A 15,315-nucleotide genomic window follows, 5' to 3' on the forward strand; every position below is an offset into this window, starting at 1 on the left:
ATTTATTAAAATCATTTTATTTACATCTCTTACAAACATATTACATTTTCCCTATATCGTTTACATGCGGCGTTTCAATCCTTCATGCAAGACCATTTTCAATTGGGGTTTTCGGTTCATCCCCCAAACTCTACTCTTCTTTCACTCTTTTGTCTTTTTTATTTATTTTTGCCATTTTTCTCTTCACCAATGACTATATTACAATCAAGAAGGTATATTATAGAATAATATGTTTTTTTTTTTTTAAAAAAAAACTCATCCTTTTTTATATAGACAAGCGTGGGACGTTATTTTCAGTGATCCTAATTTATCACAGCAATCTTTACAACAACGTGGTATCTCAGGAACTGTTTGTGAACATGGTCTTCGGTCTGTCTGTTGGAAGGCAAGTGAAATAATGAAACAAAGTACATAAATAAGTCTTTTTCTTTTTATTCATTCTATTTGTCCTTTTTTTTATCATTGTTATTATTAGATTTATATGGGATATTTACCAAGTGTAGATGTTTCAACATGGCCTACTTTACAAATGAAAGAACGGCAAAGGTATACTGACTTACGTCGTCAATACATTGAAGAACCAGCTGAACGGATGACTAAGAAAAATGACAACTTGACTGATAATAATCCATTGGCACTGAATGAAAATGTAAGTTTATAACTCCCAAGATATGAATAGATTTTGTGATATAACATTACTTCTTTATTTATTATAGAATCCTTGGCAACAATATTTCGCTGATTCTGAAATTCGCAAAATAATTCGGCAAGATGTGGATAGAACGTAAGTGAATAGAGTTACTTTTGTTATATTTAATGACATTTCATTATGATTAGATTTCCTGATGTGGAATTTTTTCGAAATGAGACTGTCCAAGAAAAAATGACAGATATTCTGTTTATTTACTGCAAAATTCACCATGAAGTCTCTTATCGCCAAGGAATGCATGAACTATTGGCTCCTTTTTACTGGAATATTGCAACGGAAAGTTTGGATGGTGTATCTACTGAAGACATTGATGCATGTTTATCCGAGTAAGTCAAGGAAATTGAATTCAAAAGTAGATATCCCATTGACTTATTTTTTTTTTCAAGTCCTACTAATAGATTGATGACTCAAGTATTGGACCCTGCATTTATTGAACATGATGCTTTTTTATTGTTCGATCGGTTGATGTCTTATGCGAAACCTTGGTATGAATTCAACAATACTACAACACCTGCTCCTGCAAAATCTCTCAATCGGCGTTCGAAATCTGCCTTGGATTTGACAGTTGATCATCATGGTGATAGTGGCAAGGCTCAAATGGTATATTTTGTTGATATATATATATGCAAATTAACAATTTACTTATATATATATAGGCTACTAGTTTGAATCCTGTGGTTGGTGTTTGTCAAAGAATTCATCACCAATACTTACGACAAGTGGATCCACCTTTATACAAACATTTGGAAAGTTTTGGTATTGAGCCTCAACTTTTTGGAATGTAAGTGATAGGATCAATACAAGATATTGGAATACTTATTTCTTTTTTTTTTTTTTTTTTTTTTTAATAGTCGCTGGCTTAGATTGTTATTTGGACGTGAATTTGAATTCCATGAATTATTACGACTATGGGATGCTATATTTGCTCAAGATCCTACCCTCAAGATAGTTGAATTTGTTTGCGTTGCCCTACTGCTTCGATTGCATGATCAATGTAAGTCAACAAAGCAAAACAGAATTGAAAAAAAAACAAGTGTTCAATTTTCTTTTTTCTTATAGTGATAGAAAACGATTATGCCGAATGTCTTACATTACTTATGCGTGGAACTCGAATCTCAAATCCTATCACTTTGGTAGAACAAGCAAAATATTTGCATGGAAATTTATCTCATGATGGTGCATTACAAGTACTTCGACAGAATGATTTACGTGCTGGCAAAGAACCTCGGGCATCACTATGGAAAAACGATTTGGAAAATGCAGCCTTACCACAACAACATTTATCTTCCTATCCTCGAAGATCTCAAGTTTCTAATTTGGATAATATTACCAACATTACTAGAGGTGTTATGAAAAGTCCTCAAGTCAGGGATCTCAATAAAACTATTGCCGGTGTTATGGGAACCGTTCATGTAAGTCTCCAAAGAACAAAAAAAAAAAAAAAATAGGTACAAACCTAATCCTCTTATACTTTCCTATTGTTATAGAAAAATGTCAATCTGTTTGGTGATAATGTTTTGGGACGTGGAAGTTTTGATGGTCAAACTCAACGGCGACGACTCACTGTACCTTCGGAATTTCCAGATAGCATCGATCGTATCGCACCTATGGCACAATCATATAAACATTCTTCTACCTTACCAAGATCATCTTCAAGTAACAATATACAACGGACATCATCGGATCACACTACTTCTACAGGATTGGCGACTCTTCAGAAAGTGAACCGACAAATGGGCGACATGATGGCACGATGTATTGATGTTTTGGAAAAGGAAATATTCTCGGCGGAAACGAGTCCATCGATACAACGGAATGATACCACACCCATCGATCTTGATACGACAACCTTTAAGGAAAATAAGGAAGATACCACAACGACAATATCTCAAGAGCAACACCAGATAGACGAAAAGAATTTACCCGTGGTCACGCAAGGAAAACAAGGCCTTGATGAAGCGTCGGTGACTCTTGCATTGGCTGGTTTGAAACATATCCGTGACGTATTACAAGGCAGACAATCTCGATTTGACAGCAACATGCTATCTGGATTGGAATTATCAAAGGACAGTAACAACAACAACAACAGTCTCTTGTCAAAGGCAGAGCAACGCGACATTATCAAAAAGCCATTACCAGATATCCAACAAAAGCCATTGCATCATCCAACATCAGCAGAATCTGTGGAAACAGGGAAGACACCAGCCATACAGACACCATCTCCAACACGTCCTATTACAGTTAACGACACGATCAAGCATATACCCTCAACAACGACATCAGCAACATCATCAACACCAACAAAAGTAACCTATAGCATTGAAGACTTACTTTCTGATCCAGCACTTCAATCTGGAGGCATTGATTCTCAGGATACCAACAAATTCTCATGGCTCGACAATGATGATAAACCAACCTCTGATCAACCACCTTCTTTATTTCAAAAGACTGAAGTCTCTCATGATCAACAGCGTCGACGACGGCCTAGTTATGGATTAACCACGACAACAGATCTTCATCATGTCGATCCTTTGGATGCCAAGAATGTGGATAAGCATTATGATTATGAATATGATATATATAGATAGATTTATGTATTCCCCTCTTTTTTTTTTTTTTTTTTTTTTTTTTGAAAATAATAAAGATAAATCTATATAGCTTATCTGTAAGCGAATGATATATAAACCGTTTTTATTTTATGATGATCATTTTATTTCTTTTTTTTTTTTTTTTTAAAAAAAAAGTATACATGTGAAAAACAAATTAAAAAAAAATGTCATTTATAAGGATGGTAGAAAAGAGAGAAGAATAATATATTAAGATGATTAAGATAATTAAATAAATAAATAAATAAATAATGAAAAAAAAAATCTAATTAATGTTGAGCTTTGTTCATGGCAACGGCCAGCGAGGTCAAGATCATACGAGCACGGGTGATATGATGATAATCCGGATGAGATTGTTCAGTATGTTTCTGCAGATCAGATAACAAGAGGCCATAGCGAGTGATGCGTTGAATGGGGATGATCAAATAATCATGGACATGGAATTGATTGGTTTCCTTGCGAGCGGCTAGTTTTTCTTGATAACTTGCAAAGCCTTTGTTGTGTTCTTTCTGATCCAGTTGTTTTCGATTCATCTTGTAATCCACAGCACATCGTAAGAATGCTACAAAATGATGAGCCATTGCACAAATTTCTTTGCCTAACATCAGTTGGTCATTGGGTGATGGTAAAAGTCGAGTATCCGAGTTGAGATGGATCGGTAATGTACTACCAGAAGAAATCGATGTACTAGGAGAAGGTGGGACATAGTTGTCTGTAGGTTGTTCGGCACGAGAAGGATATTCCAAAAAGGAAGACATGGATCGAATCAAATGAGAAGAACACTGCATCAAATCGGGTAAATTCGCAAAAAGATCCATATCAGATAATCTTGTAAAAGGACTACGTACGTCTAATGCTCTTTGAAGGGCATCGGCAAACATCTATTAAAAGTAAAATATCAGATGTTAAAAGGATATACTCCGATGATCGGATTTGTTTATTCTTTTTTATTTTCACATGCTTACCACTTTTGAGTAGTACAATTGATTCCAAAATGTCACTTCCGTCAAATAGAATTCACGTAGGATAAATTTTCTTGTCAATGCATTCCGTTCTCGTTTTTCGTTGGACTAAAAAAAAAAAAAAAGAAGATAAGCATATTATCATAAAATGGTATCATATTTCTATCTTTTTTTTTTTTTTTTTTTTTTTTTTGTAATGTTGATGATTACCAAAGATAATTGTTGACCCAAAGATTGAGCTGAAGCTGATCGATTACTTGCTTTCAAAGAAGAAGATGTATCATTTTGTTCATTTTTCAAAGATTCCACCAAAGAATCATGCCAAACTTGAAGAGCTTTCCTTTCTCGTTTACCACTAGTGCGTCGTTTAAGAGGTCGAGTTCTAGGTTTCATGGCTGAAAAAGAAAGTACACATTGTTGGTTATTATCAAATACATCATTGTCCACCGGTAATGAAGAAGTGGGAGACATTGGAAGTGGTGAAGAAGACTTGGCTGAAGAGACAAAAGAACGCATCATAGCACATTCTGGAGTATTGATATCTTTTGTAGGTTTGGATGGACAACTTGATCTACGTCGTAAAGGTGAATGATTGGATGTATCACCGGAGAATGCTGAAAGTGAAAGAGGATTCTGAGTATCATACCAACAAAATGTTTGAGTTGAAGTTGGAGTTGTTGGTGTGACTATAGATGATGAGGCGCTAGAAGTGGTCATATCTCCATCATGTTGTTGTTCAATATCATTTTGAGAAGCTGATTTTCTTTTGGTATATTCTTGTTCTTCGCAATGAATGGCAGATAGTAATAATTGTGGTGGAGGTTCAGGAGGTTCTATACTTGTTGCTAATCTTGCTCTTTCCGTAGGACACAAACGAATCCGAGATACCAAAGGAAGTAGTCGCTTCTTTTTCTTATGACGACTAGAGGATGATGTAGATCGTTGAGGTAAAAGTCGAGATCCAGTTGTTGTTGTTGTTGTTGTTGTAGGATTGATTTGTAAAGAAGAAGAACGAGGTGGAGGAGTAGGATGATGAGGAGGAGATGTTTCATAAGAGATATGTACGGAGGATGGTTCAGAATTGGTTGGCGAAGAAGAAGTAGGTGAAGAAGAAATGGGTGAAGAAGATATTGGCGAAGAAGGATCACTTGAAGTTGATTTGATACTTGAAATTGATTTGACACTTCTACGATGACTACTTGAGTTACTATTGGTACGACTACTTGGAGGAGTAGGAAGATTATATTGAATCCAGGAAGTAAACTTTGATCTTTTATAAGCATCTGCAGGTAAAGAGATCCTTCGAAGTTCTTTTTCTTCCATCATTACAGATTCAGGGAAGTCCATTTGTTGCTCATTATCAGGAGTAGGTAACGTTTGTTCTTCTTCTTTCAGTTTATCAACAATACCAAGGTACTCTAATCGTGCTGTAATATCATGTGCCATGGTAATAAGATAAGGTCAAATAAAAAGAAAGGGAATAATAATATTAAAAAAATAAATAGTGAGGATTGACTATATGAGTAATCATAAAAAAATAAACAAGAAAAAAAAGAAAAAGGGAAAAAAAATATTCCAAAGGAGGATTTTTTTTTTTATAATGACAATTTTTGAAACCAAGGTTTCGAAGATCACAAATTTAGCTTACATTTTTGATCGTTCATTCGCCCACATTTTTTTTTTTTTCTACAGCCAACCATAGCGGAATTCTAACTTTTCGAGACCAAACAAAAAAAAAAAAAAAAACAAGAATGGTAAAAATTAATCGTCATTCTTTTTACTTATTTATTATATATTATTAACAATGATGTTTTTACGTCGAGGTTTTACTCAACATTTGGTTAGATCTACTGTTCGTTTACAAAGATATCAAACTCATTCACTTCCTATATCTACCATAATAACAAGAAGAGGTAAAAAAAAAAAAAAAACAGAATAGTTAACGCGTTTATTTAAATAGAATAATAATTTTTTTTTTCCTTGTTTAGGATTTTCTGCTACTAATATTATAAAAGATCGTTTGACGGATGCTGAACAACAAATGAATCTTGGTACTGAACAACTCAATCAAGGATCTCTCGACATGGCCATGAATCACTATCACCGATCTGTTCAACTTGTTCCTACACCTGCTGGCTTCTTCAATATTGGTGTATGTTATTTTCAAATGGGTAAACATAAAGATGCAATTCAATCATTTGAAAAGGCTTTACAACTGGATCCCAATGCTGCCGATGCTCATACCAACATTGCTTCGTGTTATTTGATGTTGAGTGACGTTCAACCCGCTATTGTTCACTTGGAAAAGGCATCGAACTTTAATCCTTTGGATGGTGAAATTCACTATAATTTAGGTTGTGTCTATGAAGCTACTGGAAAACTCGATGATGCAAGGACAAGATTCGAACGCGCTAGAGATTTGGGTATCTCACAAGCAACTGCTGCTTTGGACAAATTGAATAAGAAAATGGGCAATTAGGATTGATTCATATTTTCCCTTTTCTTCATACATCTACTTTAGTATATAGATTGATTCCCCTCTTTTTCTTTTTCCCTACTCTATCCCTTTACTTTTGTTTTGATGTATTACAAATAATAATTATAATAATAAAAATGATGAAAAACTTTACAAGATTGAATTGACAAAGATGATGTACAACATTTTGTTTATTATAATATTTACGATCAACTATTCTACTACAGCTATTATTGATTTCCAATATGCACAGATCGTAAAACCCTAATTGATAGATAAAAAGCAACAATAAAATATTAATAACGCATGGTCTCGGACGAAGGATTCGGTTGGATATTTAACCGTGAGTTTGATCTTCCATCATCATCATCAACTTTCCCCCATTTTATATTTTGTACCTTGCTACATTTTCTAATGCTTTTCGGTGAGCTCGTTCTTTCAAATTCAACAAATTGGATCCACCTGGTCCATTGGGTAAACCTCTTAAAAGCCTACAAAAAAAAGTGAGTCTAATGATACAAATGAAGAAGATTTCTTTACTTACTTTTCAAATAATATCACCACATCGGCACCATTTACCCGATCATATAATTTGCTTCTGATATGAGGGGTCAAATATTCTTCCGGATTATCACTGATCGCCAATTGAATCAACTAAAAAGATTACAAAAAAAAAAAAAAGAAATAAATAAATAAAAGAGAATGGTTCGTAGGGTGTCATATTAAAAAAAAAAAAAAAAAAAACAGAAATTGTTCCAATGAATGGGGTACCTGTCGGAGTTCGTGGGAGGTGTCAATCAAAGAGGGATCTTTCAAGCTCTGGATGAATTCTTCCAAAAAGTGAACATCTGTGTCAAAATTGACCAATGCTTCTGGAGTAATTGCGGGGCAATCTGGGGATAATGATAGATTCTACAAAAATAAGAGATCGACCAAAAAAAAAATAAAATAAAATAAAATAAAATAAAATAAAATAAAATAAAATAAAATAAAAAAATGAGTAACGGTATCATTTATATAAAAATTTTACTTTTTACCTTCATGCTGTTACATAAATGGGCAAGAGCATCATAATAAAGTAAACTTTTGATAGATTCAGGCAAGTTCAATAAGGCTGCATTTGTAACATTGGTAAGGAACGTAACAAGATCTTGTAAATGAGGACTAGGTTGTTTTTGTACTTCACGAGTTTCCCTAACATTAAAATAATACATACACATCAATCGAAAAAGAGTCTCTCTCTCTCTTTGTTTTCTTCCATTTACCAATCATAATCAGATAGTTCCAAAAATTCATCCAACTTGGCATTGACCAATTCAAAAATACGTTTTTCAGCTTTTCGCCGCGTTTCCTTGAAGATGGAAGTAGCTTTGAGATGAATTCGTCCAGATCGGTGGAATGATCTTGTTTCCATTAATAACATTTCGAAATCTGGACACGTTGATTCAAAGTATTCAATGTTGATAATAATTTGTACAATTTGCGAGAGATTGGTTGATAGAAGCTTCTTCAATAAAATCGCATTGACTTTTCCAATTAGTAAGCTATCCACTGCCTATATTAAAAATTGAGTTAGTAAATCATATCATCCTTTTATATCACTATATGTTGTACTTGCTTTTTTCAAGATGTCGTCCATTTCACCATGAGTTTGAGAAAATCCTTCGGCAAATTGGTAGAATTGATGTACGAATGCACTGACATCACGACAACAAGTAGGGAATACTTTGGAGAATGGGAGTCTTAATGGAAATCTATACGAAGGGAGAAAAAAAAAAAAAGAGATCATCAAAAGATATTCGATTTATATTCTATTTCGTTTTTTTCTTACCCATAACGTTGAAGGAATTCACGATCAGGTCTAAATCGGGTATATTGCATGACTTCACGTAATTCATCTTCATTTTCTACAGTCATCGGCATACATTCGTCTTCTTCCACAATCTAATCATTAATAAAAAAACAAAAAACAACCATTAATCTCCATTTCCTTTTTTTTTTTTTTTTTAGGATTTACCTTTTCAAAGACTTGACTGTACTCGTGTATCAACAATTCAGAATAACGTTGGAAAAGAGCCAATAGAGTTTCTTGTAAAGGTTTCACAGAATAATCAAATCCCTAAAAGTTTATATATGCAAATGAGATGACTCGCGCATTTTTGCTTTTTTTTTTTTTTCCTTTTATCTTACTTCTAATGTTTGAATAAAGATCAATAAACAATATTTGACACGTAAAAAGAGTTCAGGATCCCGGCAGCCTTTCAAACTTTCCGATACTACGTTGATTACTTTGCCAGTAACCATTTCCCATAGAGCATCAATCTATCGATAAGAAAATAAACAAACATTAATAACTTGGGTAGGGGATATTCCTTCTACTTCCTTCTTTACCTCTGATCGACTTCGAAAATCTTGAGTATTATGTAAAACAATATGTTCGATGATAAAGAAACCAACAATATCTTGTAAGAGTGTTTCAAAAGCAGCGAAATTGCCATCCCGTAAATTGACAGGTGCTGAAAGTGCTAAATTTGCTTGTGCCTAAATAAAATAACGAGTAAAAAAAGTTATCAGTTTTTTCCTATCCAATTCACTATTGATGATTTTTACCCTTCGATCTTCTTCATAGGAGGTTTTAAATTCTTGTCGTTGACCCAAAGTATCATAAACGTGTATACATTTGAAAAGAGGTTCAAAATCAATATTGGTGTCATCCAGCATGTTAGCTTTCATATAAAATGATAAAAGTAATAGAGTGAGTTTCCATTATATAATATATATGTATCAAATTGTTTCTTACATTCAAGACCTTCATTCACTACCATTTCAATAGCAGAATTGACGTTATGATGTTGTAAGTTCTTGAGTTTTGGATTTTCAGCCGTCTTCATCCTCCAACGTTCTTGCCGTTCTTGCATTCGACGCATTGCCATGGATCCAATTTCTCTTGATATTTCCCGTACTCTTGCCAACCATTCTTTTAATTCAGATGTTACCAGTTCCTTTACGATAGCTTCCTTTGCTGGTACACTTTGAGCTATAGATATATAAATAGATGAATATATTTGAACGACAACTGTTATGATTTTATTTCATACCTAGAGCTTTTGAGAAGCTATATTGAGATATTGATTGTAATTGTTGATATTTAAGATCATTCAAAGTTTTAAGAGTTGAATAGTATTTGTGTTGTTCTAGTTGATGATCTACCTTGTTAGCCATTTCCAGTACGATGAGACTTGATTGTAAAGCACTAATAGCATCATCCACGTTTTGTTGTACTCGTCGTGCCTCCATCCATTCTCGTCGTTTCTTCGTGACTAATCCACCAGCTGTTTGAAGTTCTTGATTCACCTGTCCAATCTTTTCTTTGAGTGAGATTGAACCTTGACGTACTTTGAGTAGTTGGTCGACAGCATGAACAAATTCCTAGTGTATAAAGAAAGACACATATCAAGTCAAGAATAATAATTAGTATATATAAACTAATAAAAACTGGACTTTCTTCTTTTTTTTTTTCTTAATGTAAAAAAGTTTACCTGATAGTGAGCATTGCACATACGTTCGATTTCACCGTCCTTTTTCCGTATATATTTGTCAAGATGGTCAAGCGTCTCTGAATCATCTAACGTACCTCCAAAGGTCAGATCCAAACCACTTGAGGACATGATGGAGTCGCCTATAGAAATAGACTTGGACATTCCCTCTTTTGATGTCATGTGAATGAAGAAGGAAAGGAATGTGAGGGAGATGAAAAAAAAAAAGAAATAGTGAAAAAAAAGAAAAATTCTATCCTGGCGATTTTTTGGGTAAACCGGCGTTTCAATATCACTCTTTTAAAATGTCGTGACAAGTAGCATAATGAGTGAATTAACCGTTCGTCATATACATCATCCATCACCTATCTCACCATCAAAACCATAACTACTACTCTAATTCACTTTAACTTGAATCTACTATCCCACATATCAAACTAACCTTGAGAGAGATCATTTTATAAGAAATGATTATAGGTTTATTAATTGAATTATAATTTATAGGTTTATTAATTGAACAAAATGCATATGAGAAAGCAATATTTAATGATATAAAAAAAAAGACATATATGTACACAAGATAATGAAATAAGTTCCATGAAAGAAGTGAAGATCAGAGTTACCAGTGACTACGATTCCATCGGCTATCATATTTTTGATTGATAGTTGTTAATTTGACTTGTTCACCATCACGGATTTCTTGCCATGGGTATTTATTATCTTTATGATTCCAAACCACATCAGGGGCACGGGCTTGATGGACAGACATAAAAATGGCACCACTTACAGCAAAACCAAGGATACCAACAAGAGGGAAGATTTCAGGCTTGTTTTTAGCTTGTCGGATAAAATTCATAACGCCACCCATTGTGATTAATTATTTATAAAAGAGAAATAAAGATTATAAAAGAATGATATCAAGGGCGAAGGGGTTTTTATAGTTATTTCGAGAGGATGGATGATACTAAAAAATCATGATGCCACTTTTTTCTTTTTTGTTCATGATTCTATCTGGTGGCATGATTTTTTTTTTCTTTCCATCAAAATGAATATCTGATTGGCTAATGTTTGTTCTCAGAAAAAACTAAGCTCAAAGCATAGCAGTAAAAAAAAAAAAAAAAAAAAAGAGAAAAATGGGATGATGCTTATTTCATTTGAATGAATTTGGGAACCCCACTTTCTTTTTTTTTTTTTTTAGACAATAGTAAGAGTTCTTTACTATAATAGGGAAAATATGCGCATCGATTCTTTTTGAGTCCTTACATTTGATTGCCAGGGGAGAAGATGGGACGGATGTTGAAATTACGGAACGACAAAGAAATTTGGTGCTATCCTTTTTCTTTTTTTTTTTTTTTTTTTTTTTTTTTTTTTTTTTTTTTGCCGTTTCTAATTCTCTCACGACTTATCCAAAGACCAGATAATCAATCTTTTCAACTGATACACGATGAATCATCCATACAATCAAATAGTTTTATTCGGAGTAAGCATGAAAAAAAAATAGTATCGTCTTGTTCAATAAAAGACTTATGTTTTAATATTCTTTGAAACAAATCCTATAGGACTCTATCACTCAGGTACAACTCGAACATTTGACTATCTATTTTTATATTCATCATATTTTCTTGATATAGATGAGCTTTGACCCTTCTCTTTTTGGCTTTGCTGCAAATGTAGCAAGTGTAAGTATAATAAGATTGGACAATGCAAAAAAAAAAAAATAGACGCGTCGTATGAACGTTTTTTTTTTGTTTTCTGTTGTTATTATTTTAATAGGCATATCAACGTAAAATGGATGTTTTGAACAGAGGATTTTCAGGTAAAAGAATGAAATAGATAGAGCTATATAATGAAACTAATGTTGCTTTTTTTTTTTTTAAAAAAAAAATATATTAGGCTATAATACCGATTGGGCTCTTCCTATCATTCGTCAATTGTTACCAACTGTTGAAGAGCAACACAAACAAGCAGCACGTATCGAATTGATGACTATCTTCTTTGGTGCTAATGATGCAGCACTTCCATTCTCCCCACAACACGTACCGTTAGATCGATACAGAACCAATTTGACAACGATGATCAAGATGATAAAGGATTCTGCTTCACCTTTTTATAATCCTAATATGCGACTTATTTTGATTACTCCTCCTCCAGTCAATGAATCTCAATGGAAAAAACGTTGTGATGAAAATGGTGATGAAATGAGTAGATCAGCAGAAATAACTCAAAAATATGCATCTATGGTTGGACAAGTTGGAGAAGAACAACAAGTAGTAGTAATAAATCTTTGGTCAAGATTAATGGAAAAAGCTTCGGAAGATGAAAAGAATCTTAGTGATTTTTTGTTTGATGGATTACATCTTAATTCGAACGGATATAAGGTAAAAAAAAAAAAAAAAAAAAAAAAAGGAAAATATTTGTTATGATTATTATTAATTTATATATTTTTTTTTTTGATTGTTTGTTAAGGTATTATTTGATTTATTTATGGAAACAATTCAATCAAGATTCCCAGAAATTGATCCAAATAATATTGAAATGGAAATACCTGGTTGGAGAGATCTACCATTGGAAAATTATGAACAAGTACTTCAATTCCCTCTACTCAAGAAAATGGATGCATAATTGTCGGTTCTTCTATCTGGTACGGGATAAAAACATTTGATATTAATAAAAACAAACAAATAAATGATTTATGTCTTTCTGTATCTATCCATTCATCTTTATTTTTTTCTTTTTTCAGTACAATAGACTAGTTTTTTCCCTTTTTTATTTGTTATTTTTTATTTCTTCCCTTGTAATCGATCTTTCTCGTTTCCCCCCTTTTTTTATTATTATTATTATGTACATATTTATCTATCTTTCCTCTCTAAATTTGCCTTCATTCAATTCACCACGGGATAAACACTTGACAATAGCAAATCATTATGTTGTTCTTCCTCTATCAATTTGTTCCTTCTCTTTATTCTATCTCTTTTTTTTTTTTCTCCCTCTTTTTTTTTTCTCCTTTATTCTTTTTTCACCTACCATCTCTTTTATTATCAACCAATGACACCTCAACCTCGTATTCAACTCAATCAACGTGAATGGATCAAACCCAAGACACCTACTCCTATTGATAAAAGTCGTTTACCTTTATCCGATTGGGATGTCGTTATGTTCAAGTCTTATACACCTATGCTATTATTTTACGCCAATACGGAAAAAATGGAAGATTTTATGAATACAGAAGTTTTGATAGATTCATTACAGGTAGTACTTGATGATTTTTATCCTCTTGCTGGTCGTCTGGTAGATATTGGTCAAGGTCGTGATGAAATTGAATGTAATGATGCTGGCGTTTTATTTCAAGTAGGTTTTCCTTTTTTTTTTTTTTTTTTTTTTTTTTAGTTTATTTGATTTAACAATATATATATTTTAATACTAGGAAACATCGTATCCAGAAGAATTAGAATCATTCAAAGAAGATGGTTATTTACCTCATCAAATGGATTATCATCATATGTTTCCCATTCACTTTTATTGTTCACCACAAGATCCATTGTTAGCAATTCAAGTAAATCGATTTCTCGATGGTGGAGTGGCATTAGGAATCATGATTTTACACAAGATAGCAGATACTTATTCAGCCTGTTTATTCCTGGATGCCTGGGCCAAACAAGCACGTGGTCTTCCCTATGCTAAAGCCTGTTTCAAACGATCCCTCGTCTCTTTTCCTCCCAATACAGTCATCACCGAAGAAGCCATTCATCATTATCGTGAAGAACATAAAGTAGTCGATCCTGATCATTATCGTTTACGTATGGATCCCAATCAACAAATTTATTCAAGAACTACGCCAGACGGTCCTTTACCATTGAAAAGTATTGTATTGGAATTCCATTCGGATGGCCTTCAAATGTGTAAAAAGGACGCTCATACAATTGAAATGATGGAAAGTAAGACATGGATGTCTACAAAGGAAGCTCTTTTTGGTATGTTGCTACGTGCGATTGTGCGATCAAGAAATATTCCAAGAGATGAAGCTGTACGTATGATCTTAGGTGTCAATGGACGAATGAAAATGAAATATACAAAAAATATTGATTACTATTTTGGAAATTGGATGATGTAAGTCATACAAAAAAAAAAAAAAAAGAAATGATTCCATCTTTTTATTTTATTTTATTTTATATATGATCTAGTTCAAGGACAATCACTATGGACAGACGACAAGTGAATTCAACTCATCTGGCAGAAGCTGCTATGGCATTCCGACGACAACTCACTTCATTACGATCATCACTATTTCATGGCATCAGCAAGATATATACAATGAATGAAGACATGACTGTACATTATTTGACATATCAACCCAATTGTGATACTCAAGTGACAGCAACTGATGCCTCTTCCTTACCGTTCTGGAGATTGGATTTTGGATTTGGCAGACCTGATCGTACTCGAGGTTATATTACTTCTGGTGGTAATGGTTGTTTAGTACTTTTTGGAAGAAACGATGGCAATAAAGGTGTTATGTATGACGTTCAACTTCAAATGGATGCCGATTCTATCAAGCGTTTTATTGATGATCCAGAAGTTCGAAAGTACTCCAGGCGTATTCTTTATTGATATCCCCCCCCCACATCTCCCATTAGAATCGTATAGTTCTTCTTTTTGTCCACTTTTTATTTTATTTTGTTTTATTACTGTAGTTGCAATATAATAGTTTATTTGTTTGTTTCTTTCATATCATTTTGAACTAATAAAGATCATTTTATTACAACTCATGATAATAAATAATGTTTAGTGTTCATGGTATACTGCATGTTGAATGATGCGATGATGGTTGATAACAAATGACCATACTCCCAACCTTTGTTATCCATCAGTCGACATATCGTCCATCACCATCAACTAATCATGTATCATTCAACTATCTTTTATTCTTCATCTCCCATACAAGATCACATATAATCAATTATACTATTTCATTCTACCATTCAACCACCCTCATCATCAATAATCATTCATCATCAATAATCATCCA

At 33.3% G+C, this 15,315-nt stretch overlaps 7 protein-coding genes across 7 annotated transcripts; 4 read left to right on the forward strand and 3 right to left on the reverse strand.

The window, feature by feature from the left end:
• The first annotated feature begins 94 nt into the window (after positions 1-94).
• On the forward strand, positions 95-3,314 carry BX664DRAFT_354489 (rab-GTPase-TBC domain-containing protein). Its single transcript, XM_051547744.1, has 10 exons — positions 95-212; positions 274-385; positions 476-649; positions 717-784; positions 838-1,035; positions 1,096-1,309; positions 1,366-1,490; positions 1,561-1,703; positions 1,769-2,121; positions 2,197-3,314. Exons 1-10 carry the CDS (start codon positions 190-192, stop codon positions 3,295-3,297), a joined length of 2,511 nt encoding a protein of 836 aa, XP_051404577.1. The 5' UTR covers positions 95-189; the 3' UTR covers positions 3,298-3,314.
• A 255-nt stretch (positions 3,315-3,569) lies between these two features.
• BX664DRAFT_320144 (Dbl homology domain-containing protein) lies at positions 3,570-5,825 on the reverse strand. Its single transcript, XM_051543068.1, has 3 exons — positions 4,488-5,825; positions 4,281-4,385; positions 3,570-4,196 (listed from the first exon to the last, which is right to left on the reverse strand). The coding sequence occupies exons 1-3, from the start codon at positions 5,721-5,723 to the stop codon at positions 3,585-3,587; spliced, it is 1,953 nt and encodes a 650-aa protein (XP_051404578.1). The 5' UTR covers positions 5,724-5,825; the 3' UTR covers positions 3,570-3,584.
• A 235-nt stretch (positions 5,826-6,060) lies between these two features.
• Positions 6,061-6,915, forward strand: BX664DRAFT_271986 (uncharacterized protein). Its single transcript, XM_051541172.1, has 2 exons — positions 6,061-6,190; positions 6,266-6,915. Exons 1-2 carry the CDS (start codon positions 6,082-6,084, stop codon positions 6,754-6,756), a joined length of 600 nt encoding a protein of 199 aa, XP_051404579.1. The 5' UTR covers positions 6,061-6,081; the 3' UTR covers positions 6,757-6,915.
• Positions 6,912-10,539, reverse strand: BX664DRAFT_320151 (exocyst complex subunit Sec15-like-domain-containing protein). The gene is made up of 13 exons (XM_051543069.1): positions 10,293-10,539; positions 9,852-10,182; positions 9,554-9,790; positions 9,364-9,479; positions 9,145-9,294; positions 8,944-9,075; positions 8,771-8,872; positions 8,585-8,697; positions 8,372-8,507; positions 8,019-8,308; positions 7,791-7,947; positions 7,525-7,665; positions 6,912-7,407 (listed from the first exon to the last, which is right to left on the reverse strand). The coding sequence occupies exons 1-13, from the start codon at positions 10,470-10,472 to the stop codon at positions 7,294-7,296; spliced, it is 2,199 nt and encodes a 732-aa protein (XP_051404580.1). The 5' UTR covers positions 10,473-10,539; the 3' UTR covers positions 6,912-7,293.
• On the reverse strand, positions 10,461-11,239 carry BX664DRAFT_320156 (NADH-ubiquinone reductase complex 1 MLRQ subunit-domain-containing protein). Its single transcript, XM_051543070.1, has one exon. It carries the CDS (start codon positions 11,155-11,157, stop codon positions 10,909-10,911), a length of 249 nt encoding a protein of 82 aa, XP_051404581.1. The 5' UTR covers positions 11,158-11,239; the 3' UTR covers positions 10,461-10,908.
• A 420-nt stretch (positions 11,240-11,659) lies between these two features.
• On the forward strand, positions 11,660-13,242 carry BX664DRAFT_320158 (SGNH hydrolase). The gene is made up of 6 exons (XM_051543071.1): positions 11,660-11,769; positions 11,849-11,863; positions 11,921-11,968; positions 12,063-12,105; positions 12,183-12,667; positions 12,756-13,242. The coding sequence occupies exons 1-6, from the start codon at positions 11,734-11,736 to the stop codon at positions 12,909-12,911; spliced, it is 783 nt and encodes a 260-aa protein (XP_051404582.1). The 5' UTR covers positions 11,660-11,733; the 3' UTR covers positions 12,912-13,242.
• On the forward strand, positions 13,147-15,055 carry BX664DRAFT_320160 (transferase). The gene is made up of 3 exons (XM_051543072.1): positions 13,147-13,637; positions 13,714-14,396; positions 14,471-15,055. Exons 1-3 carry the CDS (start codon positions 13,335-13,337, stop codon positions 14,895-14,897), a joined length of 1,413 nt encoding a protein of 470 aa, XP_051404583.1. The 5' UTR covers positions 13,147-13,334; the 3' UTR covers positions 14,898-15,055.
• The last annotated feature ends 260 nt before the right edge of the window (positions 15,056-15,315 follow it).

Source organism: Halteromyces radiatus, assembly GCF_025201355.1.
Source record: "Halteromyces radiatus strain CBS 162.75 chromosome Unknown BX664scaffold_1, whole genome shotgun sequence".
NCBI lineage: Eukaryota > Fungi > Mucoromycota > Mucoromycetes > Mucorales > Cunninghamellaceae > Halteromyces > Halteromyces radiatus.

Coding starts and splice junctions, on each gene's coding strand:
- BX664DRAFT_354489 (XM_051547744.1), top strand. CDS start 190: ATGACTATATTACAATCAAGAAG. Junction 785..837: donor CGGCAAGATGTGGATAGAAC/GTAAGTGAATAG, acceptor CATTATGATTAG/ATTTCCTGATGTGGAATTTT. Junction 1,310..1,365: donor ATAGTGGCAAGGCTCAAATG/GTATATTTTGTT, acceptor ATATATATATAG/GCTACTAGTTTGAATCCTGT.
- BX664DRAFT_320144 (XM_051543068.1), bottom strand. CDS start 5,723: ATGGCACATGATATTACAGCACGATTAGAGTACCTTGGTATTGTTGAT. Junction 4,386..4,487: donor TGGGTCAACAATTATCTTTG/GTAATCATCAAC, acceptor TTTTTTTTTTAG/TCCAACGAAAAACGAGAACG. Junction 4,197..4,280: donor AATTGTACTACTCAAAAGTG/GTAAGCATGTGA, acceptor TACTTTTAATAG/ATGTTTGCCGATGCCCTTCA.
- BX664DRAFT_271986 (XM_051541172.1), top strand. CDS start 6,082: ATGATGTTTTTACGTCGAGGTTTTACTCAACATTTGGTTAGATCTACT. Junction 6,191..6,265: donor TACCATAATAACAAGAAGAG/GTAAAAAAAAAA, acceptor TTCCTTGTTTAG/GATTTTCTGCTACTAATATT.
- BX664DRAFT_320151 (XM_051543069.1), bottom strand. CDS start 10,472: ATGACATCAAAAGAGGGAATGTCCAAGTCTATTTCTATAGGCGACTCC. Junction 8,698..8,770: donor ACAGTCAAGTCTTTGAAAAG/GTAAATCCTAAA, acceptor ATTAATGATTAG/ATTGTGGAAGAAGACGAATG. Junction 7,408..7,524: donor CCTCCCACGAACTCCGACAG/GTACCCCATTCA, acceptor TAATCTTTTTAG/TTGATTCAATTGGCGATCAG.
- BX664DRAFT_320156 (XM_051543070.1), bottom strand. CDS start 11,157: ATGGGTGGCGTTATGAATTTTATCCGACAAGCTAAAAACAAGCCTGAA.
- BX664DRAFT_320158 (XM_051543071.1), top strand. CDS start 11,734: ATGAATCATCCATACAATCAAATAGTTTTATTCGGA. Junction 12,106..12,182: donor TTTGAACAGAGGATTTTCAG/GTAAAAGAATGA, acceptor AAAATATATTAG/GCTATAATACCGATTGGGCT. Junction 12,668..12,755: donor TTAATTCGAACGGATATAAG/GTAAAAAAAAAA, acceptor TTGTTTGTTAAG/GTATTATTTGATTTATTTAT.
- BX664DRAFT_320160 (XM_051543072.1), top strand. CDS start 13,335: ATGACACCTCAACCTCGTATTCAACTCAATCAACGTGAATGGATCAAA. Junction 13,638..13,713: donor ATGCTGGCGTTTTATTTCAA/GTAGGTTTTCCT, acceptor TTTTAATACTAG/GAAACATCGTATCCAGAAGA. Junction 14,397..14,470: donor TATTTTGGAAATTGGATGAT/GTAAGTCATACA, acceptor TATATGATCTAG/TTCAAGGACAATCACTATGG.